The 20,378-nt window shown below is 31.9% G+C and overlaps 2 protein-coding genes across 6 annotated transcripts in view; one reads left to right on the top strand and one right to left on the bottom strand.

The window, feature by feature from the left end:
* Positions 1–20,378, top strand: part of LOC139526915 (uncharacterized) — a 350,297-nt gene that overhangs the window by 129,280 nt on the left and 200,639 nt on the right. The window lies entirely within an intron of this gene.
* Positions 13,762–20,378, bottom strand: part of LOC139526914 (uncharacterized) — a 47,039-nt gene continuing 40,422 nt past the window's right edge. For all 5 annotated transcript variants that reach the window (XM_071322067.1, XM_071322068.1, XM_071322066.1 and 2 more), the window contains exons 5-7: positions 19,406–19,863; positions 18,623–18,672; positions 13,762–14,638 (exon numbers count right to left, since the gene is read on the bottom strand). In XM_071322067.1, the coding sequence (XP_071178168.1) occupies positions 13,964–14,638; positions 18,623–18,672; positions 19,406–19,697 (1,017 nt within the window). In that variant the 5' untranslated portion in view covers positions 19,698–19,863 and the 3' untranslated portion in view covers positions 13,762–13,963. The remainder of the gene's footprint in view (positions 14,639–18,622; positions 18,673–19,405; positions 19,864–20,378) is intronic.

Genomic DNA, 20,378 nt, shown 5'->3' with positions numbered 1-20,378 from the left:
TCTTTTTTGAATAACACAGGGTTGTACAGGATGTCATGCTTAGTATATCCTGACTCATTCCTTATTCCCGCTCAATAGGAAGATTGTACAAGATGTATTTGGAAACCCGACGCAACATTAGCCTGTTAAGTTTTAAGCAATAGAGATACAGCGCAACATGTGAAAAAAACCTCTTTTTTTTACAAAAAACTCAATAACTCGAAAATATAAAAATGAATCATCACCAAAAAGTATACAGATTTTTAGATTAATATAACAAAGAAGTGTGTAAAGTTTTAAGCAATAATCATAAATCGTTTTTGAGATATGGTGCGACATGTAAACCCCCCCTTTTTTTTTTTTACAAAATACTCAATAACTCAAAAATGAAATTTTGAATCATCACCAAAAAGTATACAGATATTAAGATTAATATAACTAAGAAGTATTTACAGTTTTAAGCCATAATCAAGAATCGTTTTTGAGATACGGTGCGACATGTGAAAAAAACACACCCCTGTTTTAGTTACAAAGTGCCGTTACTCAAAAAGTTGTAATCTTATTTTCACAAAAAAGTATACAGATCATTTTACCATCATAAGAAACAACTATGTTAAGTTTCATGAAATTTGGATAAGTCGTTCTCAAGTTACGGTGCGACATGTTTACACCGGACAGACGGACAGACGGACGGTACGACGGACGGACGGACACTGGACATTTGTATACCATAATACGTCCCGTCAAAATTGACGGACGTATAAAAAATAACACAAAGACAGGTTAGACAAAAGGTCTTTCTACTTCCATTGGTAATTATAAATTAAAAAAGGGGCCTTCCGAAGATGATTAGAAACAGTGATCAAGTTGAATCTGATTTCCGTTCCGTTCCGCAAAATACCAATTGCTCTGAGGAATTGGTATTTAACGGAATCGAACGGAAACAGGCATCTGTAATGTAATAAAAGCAGTCTTGATAATATCAGTGCAAAGTTTTTAAAAATTACTTCTCATCTTATTTCAGTTCCCTTATGTCAAATTTTTAATTCAAGCATTAAAAAATCAGTTTATCCATCATTATTCAAACTAGCTAAAGTCATACCAGTTTTTGAAAATAAATGTTAAAAAATGATGTATTTAATTACAGACCAATTGCATTTTTACAATTAGTATCTAAAATATTTGAGAGACACGTAAAAACTTATTTAATGAACTATACGGACACATATAATCTGTTGTATGTCCTGCAATCAGGTTTTCGTTCGAACCATTCCTGTCAAACTGCCATGACAACTTTGTTAGATAAATGGTTAAAAGCAATTAATGAAGGCGAATTAGTAGGAGCAGTATTTCTGGATCTTTGTAAAGCTTCTGATGTTCTTCATCATAAACTGCTCCTCCAGAAATTACAAAAATACAGATTTTCTTATTCTTCACTGCACTGGCTTACTTCATATCTAACTGATAGACAGCAGGTTGTATACATTTCAAATACTTTTTCAGGTGTATTAAAAGTAAAAACAGGTGTACCTCAAAGGTTCGTTTTTAAGGTCCCATATTATTCTTATTATTCATTAATTTTTTGCCTTTGTGTAATCCAAATCATAACAGTGATCTTTTGGCTGATGATAGTACTATTTCTGTTACTGGTAAAAACAAAAGTTGTATAGCCAGACACTAAATACTATGTTAGAAAATATTTCTCATTGGTGTGATGAAAACAAAATGTTAATCAATGTATCCAAAACAAAGAAAATGTGTTTATGTTCAAAACACAAACTTTCTGTCATGTGTAATGAACCTTTTAATATCTTCATTAATAATCAATATATTAATGAAAGTCAGCGTGAACAAGTCCTTGGTATTTTTGTGGACGCAACTCTGTCTTGGTCTGATCATATCAAATATGTTATTAAAAACTTTAAGGTAAATTCTTCCTTTAGCTCTACTAAAAAGGATCAAAAAATATTTAAATCATAATGCAAGAATTTTATTTTATAATGCATACATTCTTCCAAATTTTGACTACTGTTGTTCAATATGGGGCAACTGTAACACATTTTTAATCGACAGTTTGCTTAAATTACAAAAAAGGGAAGCTAGAATTATTTTAAATGAACACGATTTTCAAAAACCATCTGTTGAACTTTTTAAAGAATCTGGAATAATTCCAGTAAATACATGTAATAGAATATTATACCACAAGTCCTTATTAATGTATGAATAAAACAATGGATTGGTACCCCAATACTTGTCAAATCTTATTGTAACTACAAATAGCAAACAGTCATACAGTACTCGACTCTCATTTTCAGATAATTTTATTGTTCCAAAATCAAATACAGAATTATACAAACCAAGCTTTTCTTTTAGTGGTCAAAAGGTGTGGAATTCACTATCCAAAGAAATCAAAAAATCAAAAAAATGTATCGTCATTCAAGTATACTTACAAATCATTATATATTTTAACAATAAAACTCAAAACACTATCATGTAATCCGTTTTGTTCATGTATTTGTTTATGTAATTTAATATGTATACTATTATTCATCATTGTGTATTGCGAGATTGATTTGGTTTATATCAACCGTGCAAGGGCTTTTGTCAAGGTCGTTAAAAAAAAACCCGTAGTAGTAGATTATGTTTATTCATGTTGTTAATATTGTGTCTATAGAGAGCCTTATTGAAAATTGATTTAATCCAAATGAGTTACTCTCTTTAAATAAAGATTTATTTATTTATTCTTATTTAATTATTTATTTATTTATTTATACGAATGACCCCGAGGTTAATGCAAGTTAAAGTTGACATGGATCGTAATTCCAATAAGGCCAATTATAACATAAAATGCATCCAATCTGCAAGTTATCATTATACACTTATAATTTCACGTCAAAAATCTTTAGGCGTGCTCAAACAAGTTGGAATATGTACTGTCTAAATGCAATTTTAAAAGTAAAAACACTGTATTCAGGCGCGTATTTGGAGGAGTCCTGCACTCCGTAATTAAAACAGGTTGCTATCTTTTAAAAAAAGATAAGCAATACGAGAACCTTATTGGGGGTTTAGTTTGAAAGAAAAATAAATTCATTATTTCATCTCATTTTCATAAGAAATTTGAAAACTGACATAAATTCAATATCCCGGGACATATTACCTTATTGCGAAGGCCAAAAAATCGAATGACTGACCTTTTCGTCAGTTTGAATACAATCGGACTAAAGTAAGGAAGGACCAATTAACTTGCAATTGGGGGGGGGGGGGGCATGTTTTTTTTTCGTAAATAAATATGTTGATTCTGAATAGAGAAAATAAATAATTTGGCCAGCAAAGGGAGAAAAAAAATTTTGACAGGATATTTACCATAAAAAATAATGTTAAATTTGAAAAAAATAATTTGTCGCGCCACTTCCCAAAAATAAAAAAAAAAATGCGCGCATGCCTCCCCCTCTGCAAGTTAAATGGTCCGTCCCTAAAGATCATATAAAATGTGTCGATACGTTGCTTATAAGGATCTGAAAACGCTCAATTTTACTTTCTGTTTAAAGATCTTTTGAGGTTCTCTTAATTTGTCGGATTAATACACACTTTTAAAATTTGAAAGCTTAAATTTTTATTAGCTGATGTAAAAACTACCAGGACAGAAAGTAAAACGGAGTGTTGTCAGATCCTTGTACGCAAACTTTTTAAGAGTAGACACGGGATTTGAATTTTGATTTAATTTGGTTTGAATATAAATAAAAATTTATGTGTTAATCTTCTTTGTTTATCCTACTATAAATTTCATGATTCTTCTTTTGGAAATAAATTCAATCAACGATGACAGAAGGAATGTTCATGTAATATTATACTTGCCTGACGACGACAGAAGGAAACTGGAATCGCAGAGCCAATGCAGTGTAGTCTATATAAACATAGCAGACATAATGGGTATGATTACAAATGAGACAACTTTTATCAAAAGACGAACTAATAAAGATGTATACCCCAATAAAACATCGTATGCCTAATGGCATTCAACAATGAACAAAGCACATCCAATATGATAGTAAGTTATAAGAGACCCCTTTACTTGCACTCACTACTAAATGTAAACCAATAAAAAGCGAGAAAAACAGCGTTTCCGGTTTCTAGAAAAAAAAAGCAATAAACAAATATAACACGCATAATTAAAAGCTGCCGATTTCGGATCTTGATCTATATAATGAGGCGCTGTTCAAGTCGCCGTGAGCGCTCTATCCCCTCAAGAGCAATGGTGTAATAGTACAACTTGTTTAGTTAAATTAAAATTCTGTTTAATATTAGATCGCCCATATTAAGAGTTGTGTACATATATTTGAGGTGTTCAGAAACAGCAAAGATAATTGTTATCATTATAGAGAAGACTTTTTCACTATACAAATTTCTATTTAGTTGAGCACTCTTAAATAATTGTTAAAAATTATTGATCAAGTCGAAAATGCTATCTAAAACACATACCACTCATGCAAAAAGAGGTGTCAGACAATTTTTTTTATCATACTGCTTTAATTACATTAAAGATGTCTGTTTCCGTTTTTTCCGTTAAATACCAATTCCTCAGAGCAATTGGTACTTTGCGGAACGGAACGGAACGGAAAAATAAATTAAAAAGTTTAAATCAGATTCAACTTGATCACTGTCTCTAATCATCGTCGGAACGGGCTGTTGAAGGCCTCTTTTTTAAAATATAATTACCGATGGAAGGAGAAAGACTTTTTGTGTAACCTGCCTTTGTGTTAAATTTTTTATTATTGATCAAGTCGAAAATGCTATCTAAAACACATACCACTCATGCAAAAAGAGGTGTCAGACAATTTTTTTTATCATACTGCTTTAATTACATTAAAGATGTCTGTTTCCGTTTTTTCCGTTAAATACCAATTCCTCAGAGCAATTGGTACTTTGAGGAACGGAACGGAACGGAAAAATAAATTAAAAAGTTTAAATCAGATTCAACTTGATCACTGTCTCTAATCATCGTCGGAACGGGCTGTTGAAGGCCTCTTTTTTAAAATATAATTACCGATGGAAGGAGAAAGACTTTTTGTGTAACCTGCCTTTGTGTTAAATTTTTTATTATTGATCAAGTCGAAAATGCTATCTAAAACACATACCACTCATGCAAAAAGAGGTGTCAGACAATTTTTTTTATCATACTGCTTTAATTACATTAAAGATGTCTGTTTCCGTTTTTTCCGTTAAATACCAATTCCTCAGAGCAATTGGTACTTTGCGGAACGGAACGGAACGGAAAAATAAATTAAAAAGTTTAAATCAGATTCAACTTGATCACTGTCTCTAATCATCGTCGGAACGGGCTGTTGAAGGCCTCTTTTTTAAAATATAATTACCGATGGAAGGAGAAAGACTTTTTGTGTAACCTGCCTTTGTGTTAAATTTTTTATTATTGATCAAGTCGAAAATGCTATCTAAAACACATACCACTCATGCAAAAAGAGGTGTCAGACAATTTTTTTTTATCATACTGCTTTAATTACATTAAAGATGTCTGTTTCCGTTTTTTCCGTTAAATACCAATTCCTCAGAGCAATTGGTACTTTGCGGAACGGAACGGAACGGAAAAATAAATTAAAAAGTTTAAATCAGATTCAACTTGATCACTGTCTCTAATCATCGTCGGAACGGGCTGTTGAAGGCCCCTTTTTTAAAATATAATTACCGATGGAAGGAGAAAGACTTTTTGTGTAACCTGCCTTTGTGTTAAATTTTTTATTATTGATCAAGTCGAAAATGCTATCTAAAACACATACCACTCATGCAAAAAGAGGTGTCAGACAATATTTTTTTTATCATACTGCTTTAATTACATTAAAGATGTCTGTTTCCGTTTTTTCCGTTAAATACCAATTCCTCAGAGCAATTGGTACTTTGAGGAACGGAACGGAACGGAAAAATAAATTAAAAAGTTTAAATCAGATTCAACTGGATCACTGTCTCTAATCATCGTCGGAACGGGCTGTTGAAGGCCCCTTTTTTAAAATATAATTACCGATGGAAGGAGAAAGACTTTTTGTGTAACCTGCCTTTGTGTTAAATTTTTTATTATTGATCAAGTCGAAAATGCTATCTAAAACACATACCACTCATGCAAAAAGAGGTGTCAGACAATTTGTTTTTCATCATACTGTTTTAATTACGTTAAAGATGTCTGTTTCCGTTTTTTCCGTTAAATACCAATTCCTCAGAGCAATTGGTACTTTGCGGAACGGAACGGAACGGAAAAATAAATTAAAAAGTTTACATCAGATTCAACTGGATCACTGTCTCTAATCATCGTCGGAACGGGCTGTTGAAGGCCCCTTTTTTAAAATATAATTACCGATGGAAGGAGAAAGACTTTTTGTGTAACCTGCCTTTGTGTTAAATTTTTTATTATTGATCAAGTCGAAAATGCTATCTAAAACACATACCACTCATGCAAAAAGAGGTGTCAGACAATTTTTTTTATCATACTGCTTTAATTACATTAAAGATGTCTGTTTCCGTTTTTTCCGTTAAATACCAATTCCTCAGAGCAATTGGTACTTTGCGGAACGGAACGGAACGGAAAAATAAATTAAAAAGTTTACATCAGATTCAACTTGATCACTGTCTCTAATCATCGTCGGAACGGGCTGTTGAAGGCCTCTTTTTCAAAATATAATTACCGATGGAAGGAGAAAGACTTTTTGTGTAACCTGCCTTTGTGTTAAATTTTTTATTATTGATCAAGTCGAAAATGCTATCTAAAACGCATACCACTCATGCAAAAAGAGGTGTCAGACAATTTTTTTTTATCATACTGCTTTAATTAAATTAAAGATGTCTGTTTCCGTTTTTTCCGTTAAATACCAATTCCTCAGAGCAATTGGTACTTTGCGGAACGGAACGGAACGGAAAAATAAATTAAAAAGTTTACATCAGATTCAACTTGATCACTGTCTCTAATCATCGTCGGAACGGGCTGTTGAAGGCCTCTTTTTCAAAATATAATTACCGATGGAAGGAGAAAGACTTTTTGTGTAACCTGCCTTTGTGTTAAATTTTTTATTATTGATCAAGTCGAAAATGCTATCTAAAACGCATACCACTCATGCAAAAAGAGGTGTCAGACAATTTTTTTTATCATACTGCTTTAATTACATTAAAGATGTCTGTTTCCGTTTTTTCCGTTAAATACCAATTCCTCAGAGCAATTGGTACTTTGCGGAACGGAACGGAACGGAAAAATAAATTAAAAAGTTTAAATCAGATTCATTTTGATCACTGTCTCTAATCAAGGACGACGTGAGGTCAGTCTAGATATCATAATGCATGAATTGCAAATGCGTTAATTTCATGATAATTTATCAGGACAATCCGACATATTCATCTACAGAATATTTCCCGATGTTATACATTATTACACATTTCACCTGTGAAGATGAGATTAAGTATACATTTGTGTTATTTGTATATGGAAAACCGTAAAACACAGAAATTCTAAAGTTTGTTTTGTTTTAAAGATTTTTCGAAATTTTGATAAATGCCCCCTTTGGATACCTTAAATGAAATTCCGTTCCGTTCCGTTCCGTTCCGTTCCGTTCCGTAAAGTACCAATAGCCAAATAGTCAAATACGCGTTCAATGTTGCAGACTTTAAGAAAAGCAAAATTTCTCATTTATATCAGGCAAGGAAACTAATGTAACATCAATAAATGTGTGTTGATCTTTGATAATAGAACAACAGTAGTATACCGCTATTCGAAATTCATAAATCGATAGAGAAAAAACAAATCCGGGTTACGAACTAAAATTGAGGGAAACGTTTCAAATATAAGAGAACTACGACACACAGAAACACAACTCCAAAATGTAACAATGGCCATTTTCCTGACTCGGTACAGGGCATTTTATGAAAAAATGGTGGGTTGAACCTGGTTTTGTGGCATCCCGCTTTAATGGTAATGATAATATTTATAAAATCGACGTTTCGAAAGTTTGACGACATTTATATTTCAAAAGTACTTTTTAAGACAAATCCAATGATATATAACACAGCCATATATTATGTTTGACGATTTAATTTTTAAAATATCCAGTCTGATCACCGTACCATTGTACTGTAGTAGTCAGCTAAAAGTCAGTTGCAAACGTTTTGTATACATTTGCTACTTTAGTTGTTCCATTTATGCTGTTTTGCTTTGCAAGATCTGAATTTTTATGTTTTATTTTGGATTATACGAATCACTACCGTACAATCAAATAGTTATGTATAATTTATCTTTTATTGTTAGATAAAAATGGAAAATGTTTGATAACTCATTACGTATATTTCCATAAAAAAAAATATACTCATATCACGACATATTTCATTGAAGTCTAAAGAAAGGCAAAAGATATGTTTTTTTACTTTTGATGATGAGATGGTCGATTGTTCTCTATCCATTCATTAAAGTCACTATCGTCTTCTAGGCCTCCATCTAGTGGTTCGCCTTCATGAACATACTTTGGGTGAGTGACTATTTAAAATACAAGGTTTTTACATATAATAAAGAAGATTTGGTAGGATTGCCAATGAGACAATTCTTCACAAAAGATCAAATGACACAGTAATTAACAACTATAGGTAATCGTACAGACAGTTGAAAAAGACTAAACTCATCAGATGTTTTCAGATATTCCATTGTATTTTGTACTCATACAGAGCATATACAGTTACAAATCTGTAAATAAAATGATAATTACATATCACTACGTACAAAATGACGTAACAACCTTCAGCTTAAAAGATAATAAGCTACTGCAATTTGGCTTTACTAATTACTAATAAACCGGAGTAGTGTCCTTGTTGATTTGAAATTTTTGTTTTCTAACATGTAAAAGAATATCTACTTTCCAATTTAAAATTCCGTAAAAAATCAGCTGTTTATTCAGGAATTTTTCCCATTACTTTAGGTACCAGTCTTGTGTTACAACTCCAGTTTCTGGTGCATGTCAAAACATGGAGGGAAACAAAATAGTGCATTTTTTCTGAATTTGTTTCTGAACTCTGTTTGATTATAGGCTTATGCTGATTTGAAACATATATACATATAAACATTATACTAGTAATGCATTGTGCTTTATATACTGTATGTACTATCAAGTCAATTTCTTGTGTCTTTTTCAGATTAACCAAGTATTATAACAATTATTATATCTTTCTTGTTAGTGTCCTTGCTAGACTTATTTGTATATTTGATTGATTTGTTTAGTCAAATGTTGTGTACGTCTGTGATGCAGGTATATGTCAGTTTCAACAGTTATTGTCTCATAAATCATTTTCGTCTGTATGAATGATTCACTCATATTTTGTCAATATAACTAAACAACTATAATACACAGCATGAAACTACATTCATTTAAAAAAAAAAACGAAAATTGACTGAAGTTCCCATTTGCATTGAAATTCACAACAAAAATATCATTATCAAATGTAAAATCAAAAGCCGAAACACACAGAATGAATTCAAAACATATGTCAAATTATTGGCTTTGCAGAGGTATTTCCTTGTGTCGAACAGATTGACCCTGGTTTTATAGCTAGTTTAACCTCGCACTTGTTTTACAGTCGCCTAAAATTATATCATTCTACAACTTTACCTTCAGTCCATTGTTTATGTGAACAAAACATATTTCATAGTTCGGTTTTTATACATGCCGCCATTCTTTTACACGTTGTTTTATGCAAAGGACTCTTGTATTATTATCTTTAATTTTTGTGTGTTTTCTTTGTCTAAAGAGATTCCGAATAACAATTATTTTTCCTTTGTCCATTTCGCTATTTGTTTTATAGCAATAAATATTATAACACAATAATTTAATTTTGGATGTTACATGTCTTCTGATTGGCTGACGTTATTTTGTTATCAGCCCATAAACATAACTTAGTCATGTGACCGTGACGTCATCAACGTTTTTTCATGGTTTTCTACGGTTTAAAATGGAATTTAGAATTAAGTTATAAGAAATGACTAATATTTTTTCTGTCTATTCGAAATAACATTAAAAAAAATGTGGTGCACACTGTTAAATAACCCGCTACGCGGGTTATTCAGTGTGCACCAAATTTTGTTTGTTATTTCTTCATAGACAGAAAAAATATTACAGTTATTCCTTAAATGTTGGATAGCTTCACCATTTTTATCTTTTTTTTTCAATATAATGCACCGACATACAAGGGATAGCTATGATAACAGTAATACTAGTCGTCATTTTCTACATACGGTAATGTCTGTAGCATGTCAAGAATATGACATTGGTACCCCACTCGTTTGATGTGTTGTTTTAGCATTTTCATTTCACCATCTGAGAAAACACTTTCTGTTTTCAATTTCCCTTTCCCTTGTGATGAAAACCAACATACATAATCTTTCATAGATCTTTATGGCTGTTTTCTCTTTGGTTGTGAAAATAACAACTTAGGGTCAACATACAGCTATTAATAATGAGCAAAGCCCATGCCGCATAGTCAGCAATCAAATGCGCCAAAATGACAAATGTAAACCAATTCAAAAGTGAAAACTAACGGCATAATTTCTGTACAAAATAATGGCACCCCTGTTTATCTGCCTTAAGTAAAAAAAAAGTCATTGCCTGTGTTTGCCAATCCAACTAAAAAATAGAAAGATAGTGCCCACCAATTGTTACAATATAGGACGTGTGTACGTCAAATTTTTAAGACGAAAAGTAAGAAATTGAATTTTCAATTCTCTAGAAATGACTCTCAAGGGTTTTCTGTATAAAATATGTATATTTAGCTATCATACTACAACAAGTGATTACTATATTGTATAAAAATAAGCTTCAAAATGTACATTGCCCAGTATTGCCCAGTATTACAAGTTTCAAGGAGTATTTCAGACACGGGTTTTCCCTGGTGGGTTATACTTTGCTTAACCAATCCCTTTATTGACCTTACACTGATAAACCGATAACAACATTTATTTAATCGATGCAGTGTACTGCGATACAAATTATACATTTAAAAATTAATATTTTCTACTAGGTATTGATTTGCAAATGAAAAAAAAGTACATAACATTTATAAAGTTACCAGCTAAAGATATTTCTACGTATTGAACATTAAGAAATCATTTCATATATTTTTTTTTATAAAGATAGTATAACGCACTGTTCACAGTTACCACATAAATTGTTTATTTTTAAAATACGAAATATAGTTCTAAACAGAAGTTACATTATGTTATGCATGTAAATCGAAAATAAAGTTGTCAATATTCAATATAAGGCAAACGTTTACGTATCCAAAAGAAGTATAACTTTGCAAAAATGTAACGATTGTGACATGAAACATTTCCCTTCATATCTCCATTGTTTTATTCACGATGTATTGACATTATATACGTTTAAAAATTCTCAGGAAAAGTTGACTTCGAAGGATTTGGCAAATTTTTCATGTCATTCTTCGTCAAATAACTAGTCAACTCATTCGGTTCTTAGTAATCCGTTAACTCTCAATATATTATAGATTTTAGTACGAAAAACAACGGGTCTACTACGATTAAGTTACATACGTAAACCCCATCCGCAAACCGCAAAAGATACTGTTGACAATGCGAGATTATTTTTGCGAACCGGTCAGCAGTTGATTATGAATATTTAAAAAAATATATATTTCAATATCAGCTGTGCTAGTAATTGGCTTGAATAAGTACCAATAGCTCACAGAAGCTTGCTTTACACACGTTTCCTAGCTTAGTACAGTTATTGTATATCTATTAACATTTTCGAGTGCTTGCTTACAAAACATCAAAGGTCAGTTTGTCCCGGGTAAACTGTTTTAACCTTTTTTTTTAGCGTTTTTCCTTTTCTAATAGGGAAATTCCGTTATATCGTGTGACATTGACTTATGACATTTGAAATTAAAGTGTGTTACTATCAGCGACGTGGTGCGATTTTTTTATGATTTCATTGTGGCTTTGCCCTTTGAACTCAGGTGATCAAGGTGATATATGGGGCATTGTTTATTCGGAAAATTTCCTTTCTATTATTACATAAGGATATAATAATTAGTAAAAGTGAGCCACCTATTAAGAGATTATAATTTCAAAAGTGTATCTCTGACTTTCGCAAAATTGTTTAAATAATTTCAGGAATTTTAAAATATGTATTTTTTTATCTTTATAATGTTGAGAGCTTTTCTCAAAATATTAGAATTGGCCCATGCAGTGTTAATGCATCACCCGTGTTTTAAAATTATTTTAAAATCTACTTGAAATTGTTCAGATTTCTATTTGCACCATAACTTTTCTCGTTTGCCTTGGTCAGACCTTTGTAGATAGTCTAGTTCTAGATCTAGGGGAACGTCATTTTCCTCGCAGTTGTAGTTTTCCAACAGGAAAACATCTATACCAGTTAGCCACTACAACTGAAAAACTCCTTTGGTACTCTCTCTCTACAATCTTAAGGCACCCCAAGTTAGACGAAACCTGTTCAACTTGATCATGTTCGTATAGAAAAAAGTTTAATGTTAAATGATTCCCATCCATAAACTCCTATTAAAAGTGTTAATATTTTGACATGTAGCTACGGTGACATGCAAAAATGTTCAAATCTATAAAAAGTGTGTTCGAAAATTGGTTGAATTTCTATAGTTAAAAATGAAATAGAGATTTTTGTTCAGACAACTTAATCACTTCAACCGTCTATTGGTAGTAGACTATGCGGCACCTGTTGTTTTAACAGGTGAGACAATTAAGGTTATGCTATATTCAACACCAAACATTTCAATATTCTTTAGGTAGATGATGTGTTTTATAGTGACACAATGTAAATGAAATGGTTTATCTTACTAAATCCAATCTGACTAATCAATGGTTGGTGTTAATTTCATAAACAAGTTTGCAAAAATTTGGCAAAACTAAAGGTCTCCTGTAAATAGTTATCAAAGGTACCAGGATTATAATTTAGTACGCCAGACGCGCGTTTCGTCTACATAAGACTCATCAGTGACGCTCATATCAAAGTGTCGTAAGAATATAGAAAAAATAACGTCAAAACTGGCCAAAAGAGTACGTCCTAGAATTTATAATTACAGATGTCAGCCATATGTTGGTAACACTACCTGCTATCATGCAATCAGTCAGTATAATTGTCTTAACCCTGAGATTTGAACTAACCGCAATTTTTCCGACGTAGTCGGTATAGTTTCGGTTTGTGCCCTTTGAACTTAAGGACGCTTAACTATGGCAACAGAATATGCATGCTCGAAATTCTTTCTGTGATTGGACAAAATGCTGTCATGTTGGGTGATTTGGTTGTGTTTGAAAAAACGTCTCGTTAATTATATCGTGATGGAAAGCAAGTGAAAAACTATAAATATTTGAACTAGATCTTACAAAGATTTATATTTTTATTAAAATAATTGTTTCTCCAATAGCTCTTTGCATCTGTGACAGCTGTTTATTCGGGACAATTATATAATTTTTAATGTCAACTTTGTTGTACGAACGTACATGACTTTTAGAACGCACCTACGCATGTGAGATTTCCGCGGGGTTTTGGTGAATGTAAACAAAAAGATACGAGGACCGAGAATACTGAACACAAACAGAGAAAACGTTATTTAGATGGTATCTTTGTGCTTCTGGAGGTTATCGAAATGATAGCTTTAAACATATACTCAAATTTAAATACGTCGGATATCTTTTTTAAAGATAGTTCTTGTTAATTTTCTTCCCTCCTTGTTGATATTTGAATAAAGAAAATACTACTCAAATTATGAAGCATAAAAACAAGAACTTTTAATTTGCATAAAGAAAATTCACATTCAACACAAATGCTCCTTTCATCGTAAATGTCGTAGAAGATGTTTAGTACGAAAGTCAACTTTAGCCAAAGTTATATCCTACAATTACTAACAGTTATGTTCTTCCTATGTATGTACGCATATGTAGTTATTATTCTAAGCATGCTTCATTTTACTGTGCCTGACATCTCACAATTCTCGTGTTATCAGATTTGTGTAGAAAACAATGTTGGTCTTCGAACTTAACAGTCATGTATCTCAGTATAACATGATCTCCAACACTATGAGGAAATTCGATTTTCTTATATGACCACATTAAAACCCTCATTTCACCTGTTTCATCGCTAATGAATACATCTCGCAGAAAATTTTTTGCTGGTTTTAACAACTCTCCAATTTTATCTATTCTCACTTTTAATGTTGAAACCAACAAGTTCTTATAACTTTCGTTTATTTCTAATATTTTCTTTCCTTTCACTTTTGGTACCTCAGCATATCCTGGTTTTATTCTCTTGATGGTGGTATTTTCTCGAAGCTGTATTTCATACTTTGTGTTATGATAATATTTATCGCTTACTTCAATTTTGTGATTCCGAAATGTGTATGTGTGACCTACTTTCAATTTATTTTTAAATTTTCGGGCCGCATCTCCAAAAGCAACCCCTCTCATAATAGTGTTTCCATCGTGGAATACAATGGATATTTTTATATCGTCATGGTCGTTCCCGTATCTTATTACAGGTGAAATCGCTTTGATCCCGAGCGTTATTGGATAGTGACTCTTCTCGCTTGGCTCAGATAAAGAGAGTATAGGAGAATACTTTCGTGTAAGTGTGATACCAGCTACCTGCAAATTTACAAAAACATAATTTGTTAAGTGATGTAAGTATAATAGCTGTATGTTTTATGGGTTTTTTTTTAACTTTTAATCAATTGATGCAGTTATACATTACCCCTAATGGTCACACACATACACACAAATATATACAACCAATCAAACCGTTTAGCGTTCCTGATAACGCTATTTCCATAAAAGCGCATAGAACAGACCAAATACAGATAAAGCTTAATATCAAACTCAACTAGCCATGCTAGACGCACATGTTGAAGTCGTTGTAGGTATAAACATACACTTTGTATCTTGATAACACATGCATCTGACACTTTACATTCAGCAGACACCATTAAGTATCAAAATGAAGTAAGCGAACTATATAAGACTTTTCATATTACTGACTTTGAACTCAAGAGTTTATATTCTTTCGACATGGTACTTGCTTTGCGGTAGGATATCCTGGTACTCGATCAACTAAGAGCAATGTAAAGAAAAGTCGGTCATTCTTTTAGGATATGGGTCGTTTTCAAAAAATGTCGAATTTTCAGTACACCCATGCTAACTTTTTTATTTCTAATGGAAATTTCAGTTGTAATGGTTTAAATGAAAGGTTGTCGGATTTGTGATTCAGAACATTAATAATAAACACACCTTACATCTATTTTGATAAGATTAAACTGCATTTAAGACCCATTTTGGGGGTATTTGTCTGCGTACAGTGTCAGAAAAACACATTTCAAATGATTTTTTTGCGATTTTCTGATCGCCTTGATATCTGCAAAAGGGACTTTTTAAGAACGTTTAATATTACTCTAACGAAAAATCGTAGCTTCTATATCATTGTATGTAACATATTACCTACAAACTAAATTGAATCTGCGTACAGGAGGTTCATGTCTTTCCTGTTACCGCTACTTAAATCAGCCGTGAAATTATTCTCCCTATGAATATTGAATCAGTCAGTGTTGATCTCAAAAGTGCAAAGTAATCTTTACATTTAAAACGCCTCGTTTCTTGAACGACAGTGTAGAGAAAAGAAATTTCAAGACATTTAGTGAAAAAAATATAGCGTACTTTTTTTCATGTCTATGCTGTTACCACCAATTTTGATTAAATACACCAACAGTATACTTGTAAAAAGTGCAATAACGTGTTGGAAACCAAATTCACAATAGAAAAACATAATCACTTCACCAAAGGGAGTAGTCATTTCACAACAGCAATCAAAAACGAAGAAATTTGTCTATCCTGTTATGTCTATCCTGTTACTATGGTTGCTATGGTTACAGTAACAGGATAGACAATTGTAGACAAAAACGTCGTTAATTTTTTTATCTTAACATATAGGTGCAAAACGAATGAAATATTTCGTTGTTTGAAGTCATCTTAAGGTTATAACGTATTAATCTTCCCAATTAAACATTCGCAGGTGCAATACTGATATCGGTAACAGGATAGACAAAAAGGTAACAGGATAGACTTTTATATAGTAATATATCAGAAACGTACGTTCCTGTTACCAATGAAATATAGAGAAAAGTAAACTACCTTATGAGGGATTTACTTGATGTTGGGTTTATTTGAAAGGGTGAAAAAATGCCGAACAATATAAATTGCTATCTTAGACTTGCATTACTGGTGATAATTTTTACAACCTTTGAAAACCAATTTTTAGAGGCATTTTTCAGTACAACCTGTTAAATTGGCAAATAATCTATTATATTACAGAATGAATATATATAGAAGTTTATTCTCTTGAAAACCATCTAATTGTCTACGTAAAACAAGCTTAACATTTTATCTAAACCTTTTCTTAATAACCCAAAATTTCTTTTGAAAATGGTAACAGGATAGACAAAATAATGTACCACCGATCAAAAAATGTTTCAACATATTTTTGTATGACATCATTAAGATTGCATCTTTTAATATGTTGTTCTTAAAGTACTGTTTGTTTTGATTTGCTTATGTAGAGGGTTGTTTGAATAAGTAACTTTTAATAATATTTTCAATTTCAAAATTCGACATTTTTTGAAAATGACCCATATACTCCTGTTTTCATTTTACGACAAAATAGTATGAAAAAAAGTAAACTTTCACCCAAAGTGTACAGTTTTTATGTTTGATTTTATTTATTTTTGGTTGTTCCTACTTGACTGAGTACCATGACGTCTCACCACAAATTTGGTAACCTGTCGTAAAAAAATTATAATTGGAAGCAAAAGTCGGTTATATGAAAAAAGTCCCCAGTTTCAGAGCACACTACCAGCTGGATTTCCCGAATGGAATACTGGTGAATATATTATTATTCCATGAATCATCGTATAGTAAGTTGGGCTTATTGGAATTACTTTTTTCTAAATGTTACATACATGTATACAATGTCAGTAGAGCGTGGATATTATATGCCGAATTGTTACATTTTCAGAACATGTATGTACCTTACGACAAAATAGTATGAAAAAAGTAAACTTTCACCCAAAGTGTACAGTTTTAATGTTTGATTTTATTTATTTTTGGTAGTTCCTACTTGACTGAGTACCATGACGTCTCACAACAAATTTGGTAACCTGTCGTAAAAAAATTATAATTGGAAACAAAAGTCGGTTATATGAAAAAAAAGTCCACAGTTTGAGAGCACACTACCAGCTGGATTTCCCGAATGGAATACTGGTGAATATATTATTATTCCATGAATCATCGTTTAGTAAGTTGGGCTCATTAGAATTGCTTTTTTCTAAATGTTACATACATGTATACAATGTCAGTAGAGCGTGGATAATTGTTACATTTTAAGAACATGTATGTACCTGTAACAGAATCATATACCATATACCAGAGGGACATTCAAAATCAAAGATAGAAAAATATTAACAAATAGAAGAACAGAACATAACATGTAAACTAAATACTAAGCAACACGGACCCCACCAAAAAATTGGGGTGATTTAAGGTGAACAGGGAACTAAGCAGATACCTTTAACAAAGTCAAATGAATTATAATACATTTTAAATAGATCTAAAGATGTCATTATTTTCTATGAAAAGGGTCACTTAAACGATTAAATAAGCGGTTGTTATGAATAGATTTTCGATAAGACACATTCATTGCCGACCATGACTAAATGCTATAAATGTAGTTGATATTTTGTTGACATTCAATAAAATGTGTACAACATTTACAATGTTGCCTAATTGGCGTATACATATCAACGATTAATTCGAAAACTTTACTAATATAGTTCTATTTTACTATATAACATCTTATCTTTTTGTTCATCTTGAAAGAATGAAGTTAAGAGTAGTTTTTTGTAACCACACACTTTGTTATAAAGTATGGATTTTACTCATGATCACCAGTGTTCTTGAATTTTAGGGTCTAACCATATATTAGAAGATGGGATGCCTTGAAATATTCATCTGGTCAACGGATTTTCCGTACATTTTTAAGATCTTGACTACTCTACTACAAATAATACTTTACTTTGCAGTTATTCTGAAGCAAAACCAGTTTTGACTGATCGTACTTTGCTAGTATTTTTCATAAATATAATACATAACAAACAAAACAGCAATGTCATAACTAGTTTTTTTTTCGTTCACAATATTATTATCCTAAATAGGTTAAGATCTCAAATGTAATCTTTCTTATGAGAGAACGCCGAAGATACCAGAGGGACATTCAAAATCATAGATCGAAAAAATAGACAAATAGTAGTACACAAGACATAACATAGAAACTCAATACTAAGCAACACTAACACCACCAAAAACTTGGAGTGATCTAAGGTGCACAGGGTAAGCAGATCCCGTTCCCATGTGGCCACTGTCGTGTTGCTCATGTTATCACAAACCCTGTAAATGGTCTAATTCAGTAGGTCGCATTCGTTAAAAGGGAACGGGGTTGAGGTTACGACATAAGGAACATATCCGATATCATCTGTGATTTTGATTGTTTGATTTATATAATAACAAATCAACGGTATTTGTACTTACAGCTGATCTGCTAGCTTCTTCATCGAATGACAAGTCAAATAATGATTCATCTGAAAAAAAGATATTTATTTTCGTCTTTAACATGTTTAAGCACGAATTTCTTCCAGTTCAATCGACATTTAGTTTTAACAATTTTATGACAATTAAAAAAGGGCTATCGAAAAATCATTTCAAATGATCCAATACTGATTCAAAATAAGTATATGTTTCATTAATAAACATATCAACCGTACAAAACTGAAAGAATCGTCGAGAATCTACTTATCTAAAATGTCTTGTTCACAGAAAGAAACAAAAACAAACAACCGTTTAATGATTATCAAAGATGTGATATGATAACCAATAAGACAACTCTTCACAAGAGACCAAAATAGTTCAAATGCCGTTTCAAATGATCCCTTTGTAATTTCTGTTAAATACCTATGAAGTGTATGTATTTCTTATATCGAGCCTAAATAATGAATATGAAATACAATATTAGTAGAGACAACCATACCAGTGATGAGCCATGTGTACTTTCGGCTTGTGGAAGGCATTTCCTAAGGCATTCATTGCTCTACCTTGGAATACGTATTGTTCCTGTATCATAACGAATAACAAATTAACGTCAATCTATGTTATAAGCCTCCTACGTTGCTTTTCATTAATAAGTTTAAAAACAACACTTACTGTTAGTTTGATAATATTTTAACTTTTAATAAGCAAGATTTTTTTTCAAATTTTTATTGCACAAAGAAGCAGATTTTACATACCAAATGACTGATTTCAAAACATTAAGCCTACCTCGATGCAAGATTGGATCTATCCCCCATTTGTTTTGGTCACCTATTCCCAAATGCTTATATATATCTGGCTTGTATTTCAATGAGTTTTGAATGCCAACATTCCGGATGCCATCTCTTAACGCAAAAGTATTTGCTTCATTTAGGAAGTTGTTATTGTAAATACAAATAACATGATCGTCATCTGTAGCGCTAACTATTGCAGAAACAGCGGGAATTGTTCCTCTAATAATACCATCTGCAATGGCTCTCCAGAGTCGATCGATGATGTTTCCTGTTTCTCCGAAGAGCATCCATTTCCCTTTGGTCAAAGAAAACTTTTCAGCAAGCGTCTTCAAGGTTTTAGTCGTTACTATATTGGTACCTTTGAAAGCAGACTTTACTGATTGGATTCTTTTAGTTTCTTGTAAATAGTTATCCTTTCCCCGAACGATGGAGATCCAATTAACCCCTTGTGATCTGTCAAGAAGTAAATATCATGCAAAATTCATATAATTATATGAATATTCAGTTATGTGACTATATTTAACATGTTTTAGTTGTCTGCAATTAAATTAGAAACCTGTGGAGTCTAATCTACACCGAGGTTAAGATTTCGAATAGTGTGTAACCCACTTACACAGTCATGTAATTTAAATTCTTTAATGATTTCATAATAAAGGAGTGTTTACTATACACAAGTGTGTAAGCATGAATAAGTCACATTGAACCTCATTTTGTATATTTCGTGCTTTATTCATAATACCAAATAGATTTTTAACTGAACATTACAGACAAACAATGTACGTATTTACGTATTTGAGAATTGCAAATGTTAACAAAGGAAGTTCATCAGAAATTAGATTAATATGAATTATACGTCCACTGAATCGAATGTTTTACGATATTTATCCACTCGAGACAGAAGATCTTAGAATTTAAAACGAGAGGATTGCCGAATATTGTAAAAATTTTTAAATATAACTGTCGAGAGA

This window comes from Mytilus edulis, chromosome 6 (assembly GCF_963676685.1).
Source record: "Mytilus edulis chromosome 6, xbMytEdul2.2, whole genome shotgun sequence".
Taxonomy (NCBI): domain Eukaryota; kingdom Metazoa; phylum Mollusca; class Bivalvia; order Mytilida; family Mytilidae; genus Mytilus; species Mytilus edulis.
The sequence above is the reverse complement of the archived record's forward strand: the minus strand, read 5'-3'. Positions and strand labels throughout refer to the sequence as shown.